At 40.5% G+C, this 17148-nt stretch overlaps 1 protein-coding gene across 15 annotated transcripts in view; it reads right to left on the reverse strand.

The window, feature by feature from the left end:
• The window catches only part of ptprsa (protein tyrosine phosphatase receptor type Sa), a 223089-nt gene that overhangs the window by 50055 nt on the left and 155886 nt on the right, over nucleotides 1–17148 (reverse strand). For 8 of the 15 annotated variants that reach the window (XM_040032829.1, XM_040032837.1, XM_040032809.1 and 5 more), the window contains 4 exons: nucleotides 10819–11139; nucleotides 9332–9525; nucleotides 8290–8316; nucleotides 7056–7173 (listed from right to left, as the gene is read on the reverse strand). The exons of 4 other annotated variants lie outside the window; for them this stretch is intronic. In XM_040032829.1, the coding sequence (XP_039888763.1) occupies nucleotides 7056–7173; nucleotides 8290–8316; nucleotides 9332–9525; nucleotides 10819–11139 (660 nt within the window). The remainder of the gene's footprint in view (nucleotides 1–7055; nucleotides 7174–8289; nucleotides 8317–9331; nucleotides 9526–10818; nucleotides 11140–17148) is intronic. 3 more of the 15 variants (XM_040032853.1, XM_040032884.1, XM_040032910.1) reach the window with 1 other exon arrangement.

Genomic DNA, 17148 nt, shown 5'->3' on the forward strand with positions numbered 1-17148 from the left:
CTGAATTTTCTTTGCTGATGTGTGTCAGCCTATTGGCCCTGGTTTCCAGCCAGCTTCATCTCCTATATCGCCATTCCAGCTGCACATAGAGCTATTTGGCTTGTTGCCCAGTGTGAACTTAAAGTAATTTGGAGAAGCCAACATTAGTCTGAGACAACAGTACTGCCTCTCAGTGGAACAGTATCATCGTGCAAATGTGTCCGTGTATACTGTATGTGTCTACATATAGTTTATTGTGATAAGATGTAAGTTTTGTGCACACAGTAAACGCACAGACACACACACACAGAGCCTGGAAAGAGAAGAAAGAGAGAGCAAGAGGGACAGAAAGAGAGAGAGAAATCCACTCCACATACTCTCCTTCCTCTGCACTTATTATTCATTTCTGTTTGCCAATGATTTTCTTTCTGAAGACTGTTGCTAGAGGAAGATGGAGGTGAGTGGGTAGATGGCGGCTAGTCAGCTGAGCATTTGCCGGTAATGGAAAGGTGGGGGCAGCGAGTGTTGGGTGAGACAAATGCTTCTAATACTCCCTGGCTACATACTATAGCTCAGCTTTGTGTCATTTGGAAACCCACTCTCCCTTCATGATCACTGCTAATCAAGAAAATAGAATCAGGGAGAATGATCCTGCAAAGGCGCAGCACGTATCTTCGATTCTCTGTTTTTGTGCTTCGCTTCGAAATTCAACAGGCTGCCATATGTATCCATTACAGCCTGTGTACCTCCAAAACGGTTTTATTATTTGTACATTTTAAACTGGGGCCTAGTGCACACTGGGGAGAGGGATCACGGGTACTGAGCCAGCAGATTGGTGTAGAGAGGGGGAGGAGGGGTGGGGGGGACTGCTCATGGTGTGGGCTGAGTGTGTGTGTGTGTGTGTGAGGTGCTACAAGGAGATGATAAAGTCAACAAGGCCATAGTGAGGGGTTGAAAAATGAGTGAATGAGAGATGATGAAGGTGACTGGGGACAAGGCGCAATCAGCTGCAAAGAGGGCCCAACAGGGATATGAGGAGGCAGAAACGTGTGTGTGTGTGTGTGTGTGTGTGTGTGTGTGTGTGTGTGTGTGTGTGTGTGTGTGTGTGTGTGTGTGTGTGCGCATGAGCGATTCTGGGCTTCCAGGACACTTTGATTGTCCCTCTCCACCTCTCCTCTGTGTCACCCTCCTTTTACCCACAGTCCCTTTTTTCTTCCCAATTTCTTTACTTTACTTCTCCCTTCGCACGATGTCCAATTCCCACTCTCATTTCCTAACTTCCTCCTCTTTCCACTCTTTGACCATTTCAGGGTCGACCCTGATTCAGTCCCTCCTTGTGGGCCTCCCTGCACATTTCCCATTAGGCCACCATATTTACAGAATACTGTTGATACTTACTCAGTCTGACTCAGAAGGGGACGATCAGGTTTCCTTCTCATTTCCTACCTCTCTTGTGCACGTCAGTCACGCATACGCAACTTTGCAAATGCTGAAAGGTCGTGTAAAATCTGTCTCTCTGATCTTTATTTTCCCTTTGCTTCTTTGAATCCTATCTGCCTATATTTCAGGGATTCATGGAGAGTAGTAATTTGTAGGGTGGGAAATGTAATGGAGAAAGAAAAGCAATAAATTTCACTTGGCCCATTCGGAGAGAAGGAGCCATTAAAGAAGCAAGGAGAAAAAGAGCTCAGCAACCTTTTGCATGATGCATCAAGTACTGTGAGGTTGGCCTAAGGGAGTTTTAACCAGTTAAGATGTTACAAGTGGAGGATACCCAGCAATCTTTAAAGCTGTAAATAACAGTGGTGTGGCTGATTTGATCTGAATCAATACCCATCCATACTTGCAATGCAATTTATAAATAATTAAAATCAAACCTAATATGATTTAATCCATCCATTTGTGTGGATCACACCAACGGGCCTTATGTTTGGTACCTGGTGATGCAAAATAACAGTTTTTCCCCTTGCTCTATAGCCTCTTGGGATCCCAAGCTGATATTTTGAGCAACTTGGCGCACAGCCTACCAATAAACAACTGTGCCTTTGTAGCATTATGTTTTGACTTTGTTCGACTTATAATGAAGTCTTGACTATTTTTTTTCCATTAGCATGTGAGCAAGAACGAAAGATTTAAAGGACGCAGACATTGATTGTTGGCCGTGGTTCAGTGTATTCCTCAAAGGAAGAGTTTTAAAAATATGACTCATGAAAAGCCACTTTTCAAACCTAGCTTTCACTCAGCAAACAAAGAGAGATTCAGCCACAGAATAAATGTTGTTCATCTATGACTCACAAATAGATATGGAACTCCAGTTTTATCCAAGTCAGACAAAATCCTGCAAAAGATCTTTTTCAGATCCTTTTTGATACACCAAACTACCAGAGAGGCTGGTTAGAAAGTCTGGAAGATAAAAAGCCTTGGCCATTGATGTTACAATTTTTAGTGGCAAGAAAAAACATGCCATCGTTGTCATGACGCACTGTATCGAAGCCTTATTGTTACATAAAAAAAGACCAAGGCTATGACATCTTCTGTAGGCAACTGCTCTCCTCAAGTGCATACTTTAGAGAGAAAAAAGATTTTAGAAGAAATTGCATAAGTTACATGTTTTTTAAAAAAAATATATTTTTAGAGGACGTACAATGTGGGAGAATGTTAAATTGATTTACAATACGCATTTGAAGTGTGCCAATTTATGAGTGAGTTCACACAAGTGCAAACCACACGAAGGAGTGGTTGTCTCAACAAAGAACATCTGTTTTTCATGGTGAAGAAGAAGAAGAAAACATCTTATATTTGGGTTTATAAGTTCCTACAAGTTGGGATCCATTTTTAGTGTGGTTTTTGATGAAAAGTTTCTATGAAAGTTTGTGTTTTGTTTAGTTTTGTAGTTGAAGAATGTACAATGTTACAGTTACAGTGTTGTGCAAAAATCTCGAGACACCTGCAAATTTCTTAATATTTAAAAAAAAAAAAAAGGCAAATCAGTGATGAAGATATAGTATATGAGGCAAAAACAGAATTCTAAAGATGCTAAAAAAAAAGTCAGTTGCTTTTCTGCGTTCATAATTCCACCACTGGTACCATGACAGAGCCTCCGCCATGTTTTACAGATGCCTGTAGACGCTCATTGTTGTAGCTCTGGCATGACCTCCTTCATTACATATTGATGTCGATTTGAACCAAGTTGCTCAGCTGTCTGTGTAAACACAACACTGTTTCATCCCTTGAGATAGGTGTCTGCTTTATGCTTCAATGATTTATAGGTCAGTGTAAAGTGTCTTACCGAACAACAACAAAAACATCTTCTAGAAAATGGTCAGGTAATGAGTGAAATGAGTGAAAAAGCAGACCTTAGGAAAGCCTGAGGAAGTATTGCTTAAAAACACTTTAAAAATGAAAAGGAAGTCTGGGTACATGGAAACAAAATTTCAAAAGCCTAAAGCAGGGCTTCTTGATTAGTCCACTAATACCATAATATAATCATATGAGACCGTCCTCTGTAATTGAATGTACAGACACTATGAACTGTGTATAATCTGATGATTCTGTCACCTGTTCTCATGTTGTCTGAATTTTTTGCAATTCAAAGATGTAACTATTCAATTAGTTCATTAGTTCAACTTGCTCTGGAGGAAAAAACAACAAAAGAAAATTGCCTTGAAAATTGCCAATGTCCCAATCATCCTAACGGTGCTTGGGACAAGAAGGACATCTGCTTTACCTCCAAGAAAGCCTGTTTTTACTTCTCCCCCCCCCCACACCTCCATCTCTCACCTCTTACCCTATTCTATTTATCTTGGCCCCTGGCATAAACTAGTTCTTTAATTCAATCATAATAAAAAGGAGAAGCTTTCCCTTCGAGGGACAAACAGAATTGCTGTGGAATGGCGCATCAGTCAGCCAGTCCTGACAGAAGGATGGAGAGTGACAGCACTCGCTCAGGCCCCTTTGGCAGCGCCATGCTCCCTGACACCTATAACACACACTTGTCATGAGATGGGACATTTGTGTGTACACACGTTAGGTTGTGAAAATGTGTTGTCTGTACAGGAGCGTATGACATACCACTCTACAGGTCTGCACATATCGTTACAGGCGAAAGAATCAAATCCTGATAAAGATTCAGCAAAGCAGAAATACTGCGTTTTTAAAATATCTATGTGAAGAACTTCTGAAATAGAAGCTAGATGGGTGGATGGATTTAAAGTTATTTGCTTTTGGGGGGAATGGAAGGGAATGAGAGCATGGACTGAAAGACACCAGCTTTATCAAGATATAAGCATTTTTTTGAACATTACTCGACCATTACACCACCTTGTCCTTTGTCTTTTTGAGTCTTCTGACTGTTTTGTAAGGTAATTCTGAATGTAACCCCAAGATCAGAATTTAGTGCCTGCACTTTTTTTTTTTTACATCCTGCATGCCAGCCTAACTGCTCTTCCTTCATTCTGCCTTCTGTTGTTACTGATTGGACAGTGCCCCAATCCTGTGCTCTCATCAAGCTGCAGCAGTAATTCTTCCACCTGCTTCAAAAGTACAGCCAATCTGTTCTTCCAGCCAGCCCTGATTTAGGGTTTTTTTTGTGTCCCTGTATATATCCAGTGTTTTTGTTACTTGTAGCTTAGAACACATTTTGAGCATTGAATGTATTCAACAAGCTTAGTTTTCTGCATGTCAGCTAGTCTAGTGGTTGCTAGAGGCTCTGTAACCTACTTCATTGTTGTTTGCAGCCACTGTCTATTTCCTGGAGACCAGACCAGGTAGTAAAGTCCCATATCACACACTGAACCAAAATTCAGGAAGCATTTTAGTTTAGTAGTGCTACTGCTTTGTTGTAATTTTGGTTTGGTTAGACAGTGAATCTAGGTAATGGCGGGTTTCTTTCTTTCTTTACTTTAAAAAAACAAAAACAAAAACACAGAAACAACAAATGAACATATATTAAATCCTTGCATCCCAATCCCTCACTATTTTAAAATAATAATAGCATCAAAAAAAAAGTATGTGCTGTATGTATACAGTTGTGCACATATTGGCACTTTGAGGCCTTCTCAAGTACATGCATACACAATCTTAGTTTAATGGCCTAAAACCACTCACAGAAAGCTTTCAAACTCATAGCAAGTCAACCTGAAGTTCACAGTGAATATAAAAAGTCTTCACACCATTGTCAAAATGCTAGTTTACTTTATGATGTAAAAAAAATTAGACCAGGCAAAATAATTTTTGAACTTTTTCAACCTCTAACATGACCTACAGACCCTGCAACTCAACTGCAAAAGGATTGAAATAAAAAACTTACAATAACCTTCTGCATAAATATGCACTCTCAAACTAACACTTTGTTGAAGCACCTTTTGACGTTGTAACATAATTCATTCTTATGGTGTTGGTGCCTATAAGCGCAGTGCATCGTGACTTTCTAATATTTGCAGAGTCTTCCTTGCAAAAGTGCTCCAAATCTGTCCAATTGCATCATCTGCTTTCTTCAGGTCACCTCACAATATTTCATTTGGATTCAGTTCTGGGCTCTGGCTTGGCCATTTCAAAACTTTAATCTTCTTCTAATCAAGCCATTCTTTTTTTGATCTGGATGCTTTCGGTTTTTGGCACACTACGGTAAATGTTAAAATGCTTTCTAGCATAAACTTCACTGTTTTTGCCAAAACACAATGGTGTTTGAAACTGCTCAGAATTCCCTCCACCTTAACTAAGGCTCTAGCTCAAGCTGAAGAAAACGCCCCCAAAGCATGATGCTGCCACCACCATGCTTCACCGCGGGTATGCCATTGTTTTGGTGGTATGCATTGCTTTGGTTGTAATAAAAAGCTTTGGAATTTTACCCTTGGTTTCATCAGACCAGAAACATTTCTCCACATCCTTTTGGGAGACTTGATAGATGTTGCTGCAAAATTTTGCTAATTTTCTTTGTAAGAAAATCCACCTCCCTGACTTCTTGTTTTTTCATCAACTTTGTTCAGGTCTAGTTATTGTCACTTTTACATCATTTCATTTGTTATTTATTGTCCTCACTGTTTTCTTGCTGTTTGTTTTAGTATACATTGGCTTGGAAACGAACTGACTGAATGTACCTACAATTAAACTAAACCCAAAACATAAGCTTGTTGATATGGAACTACAATATTTTTATTTATTTATTTTTATTTTACCCCCTAACAGATCTGGTTTTGAACCACATTGTACAGGTTATAGGTCACATTTTAGGTAGAACATTTCTAAATAATATATATATATATATTTTTCTATTTTTGTATTACAAAAATGTGGCATTTTAGCAGGGGTATGCAAGCTTTTTACATCCTCTGCAGATCATGCTCATTCTAAACAAACTACCAGCTTTTAGGCAGGCATAGAGAGTCTAGACAAACTGGTATGCTCACCGGTGGAAAAAAAAAAAAAAAAAAGGAGAAATGTGAAGAAAACAATGCTTTGTAGAGTGCAGGCTCTAATATACAGCTAAAACCAAAGAGCAACATGTGTTTTCATGCTCTCCTAATCTGTCTTAGGGAAAAAAAAAAAACCTCACACCATGCCCTGGTCTCTAAAAGATCCGTGGCCTTGATCTCTAAAAATCTGTGGCTAGCCTTCAGGACATGACTCAAATGATAAACGCAGCACTGATAAAAGCAAACACTGCCTTAGACTTAGATGTGCCCTGAATAACAGCCCTGAGTAGCTGAACACACTGTTAATATCATAGCCTATGGCGCTGTCGATAAAGAGTACTAATTACACTTAGTTAACTGTCAGAAATTCTTGAAATTATTCATTATTGCATTTGTTCGTGTCTACTAAACAGATCCGAATCAGTTAATCACACTATATTGTGGCTCTCTGCGAGGGTTCTTTGAGTATTGTTAAATAAATGCAAACAAGCAATCATAGCACAATCATAGCACAATCATAGCGGAGACAGCTGGATGGGAGCGAACAGGAGTCCCTGAGCGAAAAACCCTTCAGTCAGAGGCAGAAAAACAAGTTAGCTTTACTGCTGCACGAACAAAGGTTCTATGACAACAAACAAATCAATTATTTATCATTGTACTAACCTGCGCCTTTGGTCACCACCAGTTTGGGTTTGCTCCGAGCACCATCCCCCTTGGTGGTGTATGCTGCCACTGTGATGGAGTAAGTGGTTTCTGGCTTGAGTCCTCCAATGACCATTTCCTATGGGACACACGGAAGAAGCAGAGACAGGAAAATGTCAAAATACGTGTTGAATTTTTCATGATTTGACCCCACTTCGTGCAGCTCAAACTGCCTTATGCAGAATGTTAATCTAAGCCAAGTGTCTCCTGCTCCTCTTTATTAATTTTCACGAGGCATGCATTAAATGTAATGTTTCCCCCTGTGTAATGGAAGACATTTCCATTACATAAATTATTAGATCTGCCAAGGTGGAGGAGTGACATTATGCATGTAAATGGAAAGTAGTTCCACTTAGTCCTTTAGCAATATTCCAATCAACAACTTAACTTTGATAAATGCATGCTGAATACATCCTGGCCATTCCCTGGCAGTTTTTTACCTCAGCCATTAAGTTTCCTTGAGTCCTCTTCAAAGAGAGGCTTCCGATCAATTCTAATGAATCTTTCAAGAGAGAAGGTTTGAACGAATGCAGAATTAGGTTTTTAACAGGCACTAGTTTGGCAGAAGGATGGGAGAAATCAATAAAGGTAAATGAGCTATAAGTAGTGTGTTGCACTTGACATGGTACTCGTGTAATGTAGATGGACTCTGGTTCAAAGGTAGAGAACATTCTGTGCAAAGTAAAAAATATGAATGATCACAATGTGGGTCGTACAGAGATATTCTTTAAACTACCATCTCAATATACAAAACTCAAGGAAGCACAGTACTTCTAAAGCACCACATTAAAAAGAATATATATCTATGGAGCACAGATCACACAAACACAAAACAGAAGGGGGAAAAAATCATTCAAACACCACCAGAGCACAAGACACAACACACTGTCAGCACACAGTATGATACGAATAGCGTTAGCATTCCAGGCACAGCGGTCAGTGGGTATTGCATCAACCATCAAGTGTACAAACTAAATGATGACAGACGTAAGCCCCCTTTTTCTTGGTTATGCACAGATATAGTGTTTAGACCGAGTCACCAGAGAGCTAAGCCCCTGAGCCAAACTGTTGTCCAGACTTAATGAACAAGGATCGGATGGGCTGTGTAACTTGTGAATCTAACCGGGCTGATGCAATACCCTCTGTTTACACTCTTTCAGGCACACAAAGCACCCAGGTGAAGCTTCGTACTCACATATTCAGCTGTATCGTCTGTTTCCCACTAACCCCCCCCCCGCCAAAGAGCGCAGGAGAGAGAGCAATATTTTTTTCAAAGAAAGAGAAAAAAAAGAAAGGGAAGAAATAGGATTGTGAGAGACGGGGGCATAAGAGGTTTGGGAGCAGAGGATGGGTATCAGAAATAGGTCACTGGTTTTAGGAGGTCAAGAGAGAAAGAAGCTGTTTGAAGTTTATGTTGTGAGGAGAGCTGTACAGGTCTGCTAGTTTAATTATGTTACTGTTCAGCTGACAAAAAGGCACAATAGTGTTATATATTGATAACTACAAGCAGCAATGGCATTAAAATGTAGCATTGCATGGATTAATGATGATACAAACTAAGATAAATAGATATAAGAAAAAGAGGTTTTTGCCCGTGCGTGTGGTGCTTGGCCTGAATGCGCTAAACTTTTTTTGTGTTTTGTTTTCCCAATTGTTCAAAATCTCGATTTGAAATGCCGATACTACACACAGTCATCACTAGAACTGTGTTGACAGAAAAAAAACCCCCATCAAAGACAAACAAACCCCCAAAAAGCATCGTTTCCAGTTCTGCCAGTCAAAGTCTAAATTGTGGTGAAATAGTTCCGTGCCCATTTTCTCCAAGTCTTTGCACTGGATACAAGCACACATAAATATTTCATTGCATATGTTGCCATGAAGCAGGGGTCTTGACATTCCTAATAAAAGCCATTGAGGTAGAAGAAGGAGGACAAGATGAGTGAAGCTTTGATTATAGTTCTTATTGTGTGTCGACGGGCTGAGGGAGAAAGAATATTACAGCAACATGAAATGAAATCTACAAGGCAAGAGCCCTATCGCTCCCCATACTCCTGCTGCAACAGCGTGGATTAACTAGACAATTCGCGATTTGCATGAGAAGAAAAAAAAAGCCAATAGCTTACACATATGTTTTCAATTTTTAATGTGATTGGTGCACGATAAACGCATGCTGCGTGGCGGGATTTGCATTTTTCTGACAGCTAGTTTGTAGAAGGAAAACTACGAGATGGTCATACCTGGGCATCAGCCAGCATCACATCCTTGATGAGAGGCAGGCCTCGAGACTCGCCATTTTCCACACGCACGTAATGAACCTGGTAGCCACGGATCTGTCCGTGCTGCTTGCCTGGCGTAAGAGAACGCCACATCACCTTAATTGCTGTGGAGTTGATAACCTCCACCTCCACCCGTCTTGGAGGAGCCCCAGGAACTACAAGAAATTAAAGAAATAATCAAATCCTCGCATGAGACCATTACACACCTGTCAGTCTGATTCACCGCCCTGCATCGTAAAAGTGCCTCACATCATGTCGTGACATAAATAACTCCCTGAATCCAAATTCATGTACACACAGAGAAAACTATTGACAGCTAGCAAGAATGATGGACAAAAACATTTAGAAACAACAAACACACTCCAGTGTCAGTCAAATTCAACATGCACACATGCACACGCATTCATCACTTCCCCGTGTCTCTTCCACCTTTTCAGTACGTCTCTGTCTGTGGTAAACCTCGTCTGTCAGTCATAATGACAGACTTTTATGGCAGGCCTTGCGTTCGGGCCTTTCAGTTTGCCACGGACCGTCCCTTTGTGAGATGGATGTTCTGTTGATAAAATTCTTCCACTCAACCTGCTTCCATTTGCTCCTTTACAAAACACTTTGACTCCCTGTTTTTGCCTCTAAATCACAACCCCATCATCTTTCCCGTCATCATGGTAAAATTGTGTTCATTAACAAGGCGCATTCTACTGTTCAGCCCTGGATCTCATTTCCTTAAAGATACTTATTATCATAATGACAGGCTTTCGATAGATACTGTCACCGTGTTGTGACTCTTTATTTGTGGAAATGCTTGAATAGATAAGGCCTTGTACCCATATGCATAAACGCATATGGCCCTCAATTGAGCAATAGGACAGTAGTTGTTTATGTTGCAATAGCAAAAATGCTTGATTTCCCACGTGTATATTTCATTTTGAGTCTTTCCATTTGCACAGTTTATAAAGCAGTATGCTGCTATAACATTATTGGTATGCATTTGATACCATGTGATCATAGTTTCTTTTATGCATGCATGGGCAGCACATTTCCATCATATAGGACATATGCACAAAATGTTTAAACAGACCTTATTAACACATTTACATGAATATACATATTAGGCCCCTAGCTTAATTCTGACAATTAAGGACACTGGAATGTACTTAATACGTATTTGGCTCACTACCGACTTTGTGGCTTTAAATATATCATGTCTCCCCTGCTGGTAATGCAATTTCTGCATACGTGTCCACTTTGTGTTTTGGAGAAGCAAAGTGTGAAATGGAAACCGCGCACTGGCGTGTCTATTACACATTTTGCTGTGATACTGGGTTGCACATACACATACAACAGAAAAACAATGTTTACCGGTGGTATACTCACCACTAAACTAAAGTGCTATTGAGCCATAATAAAAAGTCAATACAAGAGCTTCTGCACAGGCTAGGTTCACCTACCATCTTCGTCGGTCCGACAGACGAGGGGCTCACTCTCGGGGCCAGGTCCAATCACAGTGGAGGCAGACACCGTGACACGGTACTGGGTCCACTTCTCTAATCGCTGAAGCAACACCTGCTCCTCAGTGGCAGGCACCATGGGCTCCTCCAGCGGTTCCTCGTTGTCACCGGCCCCTTCTGACTGGCCCACCACCTGGTAGCGCACCCTATACCCCACCAGGGCACCATTCTGACTCTCCAAAGGTGGGGGGCGCCAACTTACCAACAGGGTGGTAGAGCTGGTGCTGCTGCACTTAACTTCTTGAGGGGGAGCTGAGGGCTCTGGTGAAGTGGAGAGGACAGGAAGGAAGGAGGAGGGGTGGGTTGGGAGGAAGGAGGAGGACGAGGAGGATGGGGAAGGAGGGAGGAGGGGTGAAAAACAAAAAAATAAAAAAGATGGGAGAGATAAAGAAAATGAAAAAAGAAAGGGAAATTCAAAACTTAAATAAAAAACAAGAAGAAGAATCCAAAGAAAATTGTAAAACAAAGACAGATGCAAAACAAATTTCAAATAAAAAAATAAAACTCAAGCAAATGTCAACTTAAGATGCAATAAATGGATAAATGGCACAAGCAAGTGTAATAATGAATCCAGATAGCTATCATTTTGGGATATGAGCACTGGATATGCATATACTATGTTGTGTCAGTGTAGAGCTGGGATGTCAAACTCATTTTACACAGTGGGCCATATACAGCCCACTTTGATCTCACTCAGCTTTCTGTCAGCATAAAGAAGTTTAACTACACATTTAGAAAAAAAAAACCCCCAGAAATTTCTATAGTAGATCATAGAAAAATGAATTTTTCTGTCATTTAATCGTTACTTTGGTGAAGTGTGAATAACCAATGGAGAGGTCTAAGCTGTTAATTTGCAAATGTTATGCCCTCCTTCTTGTTCTGGTCCCCGGGCCTTATGTTGAACACCCCTGTTGTAGTGTATTATTGCAAACGAGGCACTTTAGTCAGACAACTGAGGAGAGTACCGCGGATCGCCCCGTGTGTGGGGATGCACGGCGTCAACGCGTTAACGAGCTACCATGCTAACGCGTTGACGCCATGCAGCCCCACACACGGGGCGATCCGCGGTAACTCGTTGACGGAGATTTGCTGCGTTAATGTAGTTATGGCGTTAATGAGATTAACGCCTACAGCACTAATACATATATTGCAATAGATATTCAAGATTTCGTATAAAGAGATTTTGTATCTGTCCTTTATTTCTTTACAGTATTAAATCAGTCCAACATGGTGTCTATTATTTGTGTCTGAAGTGGTCTTTGAAAAGTTTCTAGACCAAACTCAGTGCCTTTCTTTCTGATCTGAGCCAAGTTCTCAGACAGCTTGAGCTTGTCCAGAAAATGTGCTGTGTAGGGGGCGATAACCTTTCTCATCCAGGCTTTGGTACTGTATGGAAGAATTGGATGAAAATGTTTCTATCCAATGGCACTGTGCAAGTTTAATCTGAAAATATGCACGGTCCCTGCCGATGTGACAAACCCAGTTCATTATTACATCTTTTGTCTATTATGTAGGTACACAAACCACAACAATCAAAATAAATAAAATAATAAAGCATTCCACATAAAGCAGAAAAGAAATAAAAACATTGGAAAAAACAAAGTCTGAAAAACTAAATTATGAACAAAAGGAGGGCACTGAAACAAATTTCTCTGTAACCCAGGTGACTCAAAAAGAAACTACAACAACAGTTAAAGTTCAAGATGACAACTCATGAGTAAACATGGAAAAGAAACTCTGCATGAACACAAAATAAGAACATTCAAATTCTGAAAAGCAAACAAACATAAAGAAAACACAAGCGCTGTCTGCATAATACGTACCTGACTCCCAAAAACACACAATTTTAAAGACTTTCTTACCACCAGCACCTGACTACAGAATGAGCCAACTTTGCTGTGCGACAATGCTTTCCTCGCCAGAAAGCATGCCGCAAATTCTGAGAGAAATCAGCGAGCCACCTTTTCATTTTGAGAGTTTGTTTTTAACCCCCTTTTTTGGGTTTACTATGAGAGAAAGAGTTGGCTCTATGCTGTAGCCAGGGCTGTCTGATACTGTACTGTCGGTTGGGAAGGTCCACAAGACTGTGAGCGGTGGAAGCGTTGGTGGAAAAATACTCCCTCCCAAGATATTCCATTCTAGTACATTTGGCCAACTACACAAACATCCTTTTTTATTTGCAATTTGCAAAAATAAATCCCATTTCATAGCCCTGTGCCTATGTCTCTTTGTAAAGCTTAGTGCCATTACGAGAATGCCAGGGCACCATAATAGAAGAAGCAACATGGAAAGCTTGTGTTGTGGAATTCATAAAAGTTTAATGACAGTGTTCTGCCTGTAATGTCACTTTGGGTAGAACAGCTTTAAAAGGAAATAAAAAACAGGAGTTCTGAGAATAAGACAGGCCTCCTCCCAGCGAAGACTGAATGTTCTAGCGCACAACAAATAAAACAGGACCTCAGCCACAGTTTCCAAACCCTTCTGTGTCCAATGGGCTTATTTACTTAAGGTCTTACTGGATTTTGAGCTTTTCAGCTTCTTTCCTTTCGCTCATATTGTATTTGCAAACCTTCCACGTCAAGAACGATTGCTCAGTTCTCAATCTTTGTGGGCAGAAAATGGCTATGAAACTGACAGTGGCCAGGCTATCACAGTGCACAGGCATCCTCATGCCTGATAACAGTTTAAGAGTGGCTGGGGCACAGCTTTAATAAAGTGCATATCCCAGGAAGTCCAGTGGCAGGATTACGGATACTAGAACTATACGAGCACAAAAGAAGAAACTCAGCTAATGCTTCACTTGAGGTTCTTTTGAAGCTTCGCTGAAAGACTTGCCCAAAATGCTCTTTGACAAATAATTAGTCATGTCTGCTTTTATATCCTCTGACTCTTAAGTCTGTTGTGATGTGACCGGGTGCTTTGGATATAAAATCAATAATGTCAAGTGCAGGTAGCATACCTAATTATTATGACTACATTCAGATTAAAATTGCCTCGGGAGCCAAGCAACTTACATACATTAATGCTCGCAATTTTAGTTACACAAGCTATTACTGAGTGCCTGTTGTGAAATGAACCCTGCACATGACAGATTGCCCGTGCTTTTGCTATCAGATTTTAAGCACATGTCTATATCTGCACTGTATTTTCATCAGATGACAGGATGTTCGAATTTGTAGATCATTATGGAATTAATCTCTCCACTGATGCCAAATGGCCGTGGTGTGGCTTACACAAATATTCCAATATATCTAAAAACCCACTTCAATTACAGTAAGTGTGTTTGTGCGCATTGAGGGGGGGGTCGGGGGGTTGGCGGCTGACTGCTTGTTTGGTTAAATACAGAGGATTTAGAATCTGCCACTTTAATTTGAGAGATAGCCCTTGAGTGGCTACTGGCAGGTTCTAGGTATAATCTAAATGTGTAACAAAGCCTGACAATCCAGGGCCTTGGCTCATAGCTCATCGCAAAGCATGAAATTAATTCTGACGCTATGAAATGGGATTCTTATCTGCGACTCTGGGGCCCTGCAGTCCCTTAACACCCACTCCCAGGGTCTGTCTCAGGTCCTGTTACCCTGCCTTGTGCGTGGATAACAGCTAGAGGAATGCTGGGAGCACCTCCTGGCTCTCAGGTTGTGGACCCACTCCGGCCACGTCTGACAGGTTTCACAAAAGTTATCGCATCCTGGTTTGACTATGGCAGCATACCCCATGAGGCCTTGCTTCTGAATGGGGGCCACTGTTGCCAATAACATTTGCTGTATTTAATCCGGCCTATTAAAACACTGGCTGAGAGCACCAAATGAAATGATTTTGGTGCTCTTTAGTTTGATAAGTTACTTGGCGTCAATCGCAGTAGCGCAATTAAAGGTCGTGAGAGAATTCCAAGAAAATTGTTATTCTCTGAAGTGACTTTTTTTTGACAGAATGGTCCCCATGACAATAGCCTCGGGTAATGCTACTTGGACTGAGCACAAACTTCAACAATATGTGAACATTTTTACCACAGATACTAGACAACAAAGCAAACTGGAAAATCATGTTGTCTGTCTTTCTTTTCACTTTGTGGCAAAGTGTTTCAGTCTGCCAGACATCGCGGTGGATTCAAACCCAGTTGAAGTGGGTCTCGTGGGGGGGATTGTATGCTGTTGCTCTGCAATGTGTTTGGACAGAACAGGCAAAGGCAATATTAATTCATTTTATTATTTACTCTAGTTTTTGACCTAATGACGCTGATTCCTCCTGAGCAAGTTATTAATCTTTAAAATTAACTGCAGTAAGTTCAGTCAAGCAACCACTTAATCTTCATTATACTGTAAAGTAGGAGTATTATATGCGCATGTGTAGCAGTTTTTAGTGTCTGTGTACTCAGTAGATAAAACTAGCTATCAAACCGCTGGTAGATCTGCTTCTTTGCATCTATATGTCAATAATGACCTTAACACATTCAGCTTTTTCAGATGTACAGAGTGACAATTTTAGCTCAATTATGAAGCCACTTAATAAAACTTATACCGTATATGTCTACAGATTTAGAGACATCCTGTGCTGTATAAGCATCCGAACTGCAGCTATTAAATATTTTTAAGCATAAAAAGGCTTAAGGTAGCTTTCCAATTGCTGTTGATATGTTTAATGAAAAAACCCCAAAAAACTATAAACTGGATGGTCTTTGATTAATGTTATGGCAGACTGAATCTCTAAACCACACAACCACTTACCTCAGAGCATCGAAAAAGCTTACATTATTTAATGTGTAGTGTTGGGAAATATTTTGCATTGTCTGACTTATTCTTTGGTTTTTCTGGTGCCTGCAGTGATAAACCTTAAAATTAAAACTAGAATAATATTTAATATCAACTCTATTATGGAAAGCAGAACTTATATCTGACACAATATTTACAGAAAACGGAGTTTGATAAAAATATCTAGGAGAGTAGTATTAAATTTTAAGATGGGCAGCTAGATATCGTTATCATCCAATGAAAATGCATAGATGAAGCAACTCAGAGGAAGAATTAAGCCTGTTATGCCCCATATTTACTTAAAAGGCAAATATGCCGTGTGTTGCTTCGTCTCTTGTGTCGTACTTGCTTTGTCAGCGGTGGACTACGGTTCATACGAGAACCACCACCCCACCCACCCCTCAAAACAAAGCCAAAAAGAGTAGCAAGCTACTGTTTGGAATGATGCCAAACCAATACTCTTTCAGAGAACCCAGAAATAAATACAAATTGATAAATAAATAAAACATCTAACAGAAAACCTTTTCCAAAAGAGTCAACATAAAAGGGAGAGGACACAAAGTGAGCAAAGTGATGTCAAGCCATTCAAAGGAGGAGGACCTTTTGTTCCAATGCACAGGGGAACAAGTGGCAAAAAAGGGGAAACAGAGCTGAAATAGGGATGTGATAGGAAGATAGAGGCGTATCCAATCCAATCAGCTTGTGGTTTACTGGGCAAGGAAATCACAAAGACACAATGATAGGTGAAAATGTGCACAGACACTCAAAAGACACCAAGACAAAAGAGGGATGAACACAGAGTATTATCATGCCAGGCCTGCTTAAAGATCAGCGGTGCAGTGTTAGGTTTAAAACAGCACCCCAAGTGGGCAGGAGTGAGTATGGCATGCAGGTGGCGCCCTCCTCAGTGACTATGCACTGCTTGTGTAGCTCTGCTGCCTAGCAGTAACAAAAAGAACTGTGACGTGGTTGTTTCAAAGCTGCCCCCCCACACACATCCAGATGTGGGGATACAGCCAACAAGTTGCACTGGTAGAAACAGAAAATGTGTTAAAAGAAGTCTCTCTCCCGCCATGGCTCTCCTTTGTCGGTGTACAATTTCTCTAAATCTACACAATGCAGTTTATTGAGAATAACAATAGCCACTCCAACAAAGCATGCGTTTTTGACTTCTCTATTATTACAAAGACTGGCTCAGATCCACCAGTAATCCCTTAAATCCAGCTCTATTTTCAAGGTTCTTCACCATTAATGCATTACATCTTAATACACATCACTCTTGTGCTTTTTATTTATAATAAACCCAAAAGACAATGAATTTAACACATTGTTTTACTTGTACCTACTACTGCATTTGACTGGATAAGCTGTGGGTATTTTCTTTCCCCACAGACTCCACCACTGTGCACTATGATATCACTGCTGTTATTTTTAGCTGGATGGTTTGAATAATTCAGTTGTGTTTCTACCATCAGTAAAATGAAATAATCAGTGCAGAACAGACTGCTATAAATTTAGAGGG

Source organism: Simochromis diagramma, unplaced genomic scaffold, assembly GCF_900408965.1.
Source record: "Simochromis diagramma unplaced genomic scaffold, fSimDia1.1 OVJJ01000334.1, whole genome shotgun sequence".
Taxonomy (NCBI): Eukaryota; Metazoa; Chordata; class Actinopteri; order Cichliformes; family Cichlidae; genus Simochromis; species Simochromis diagramma.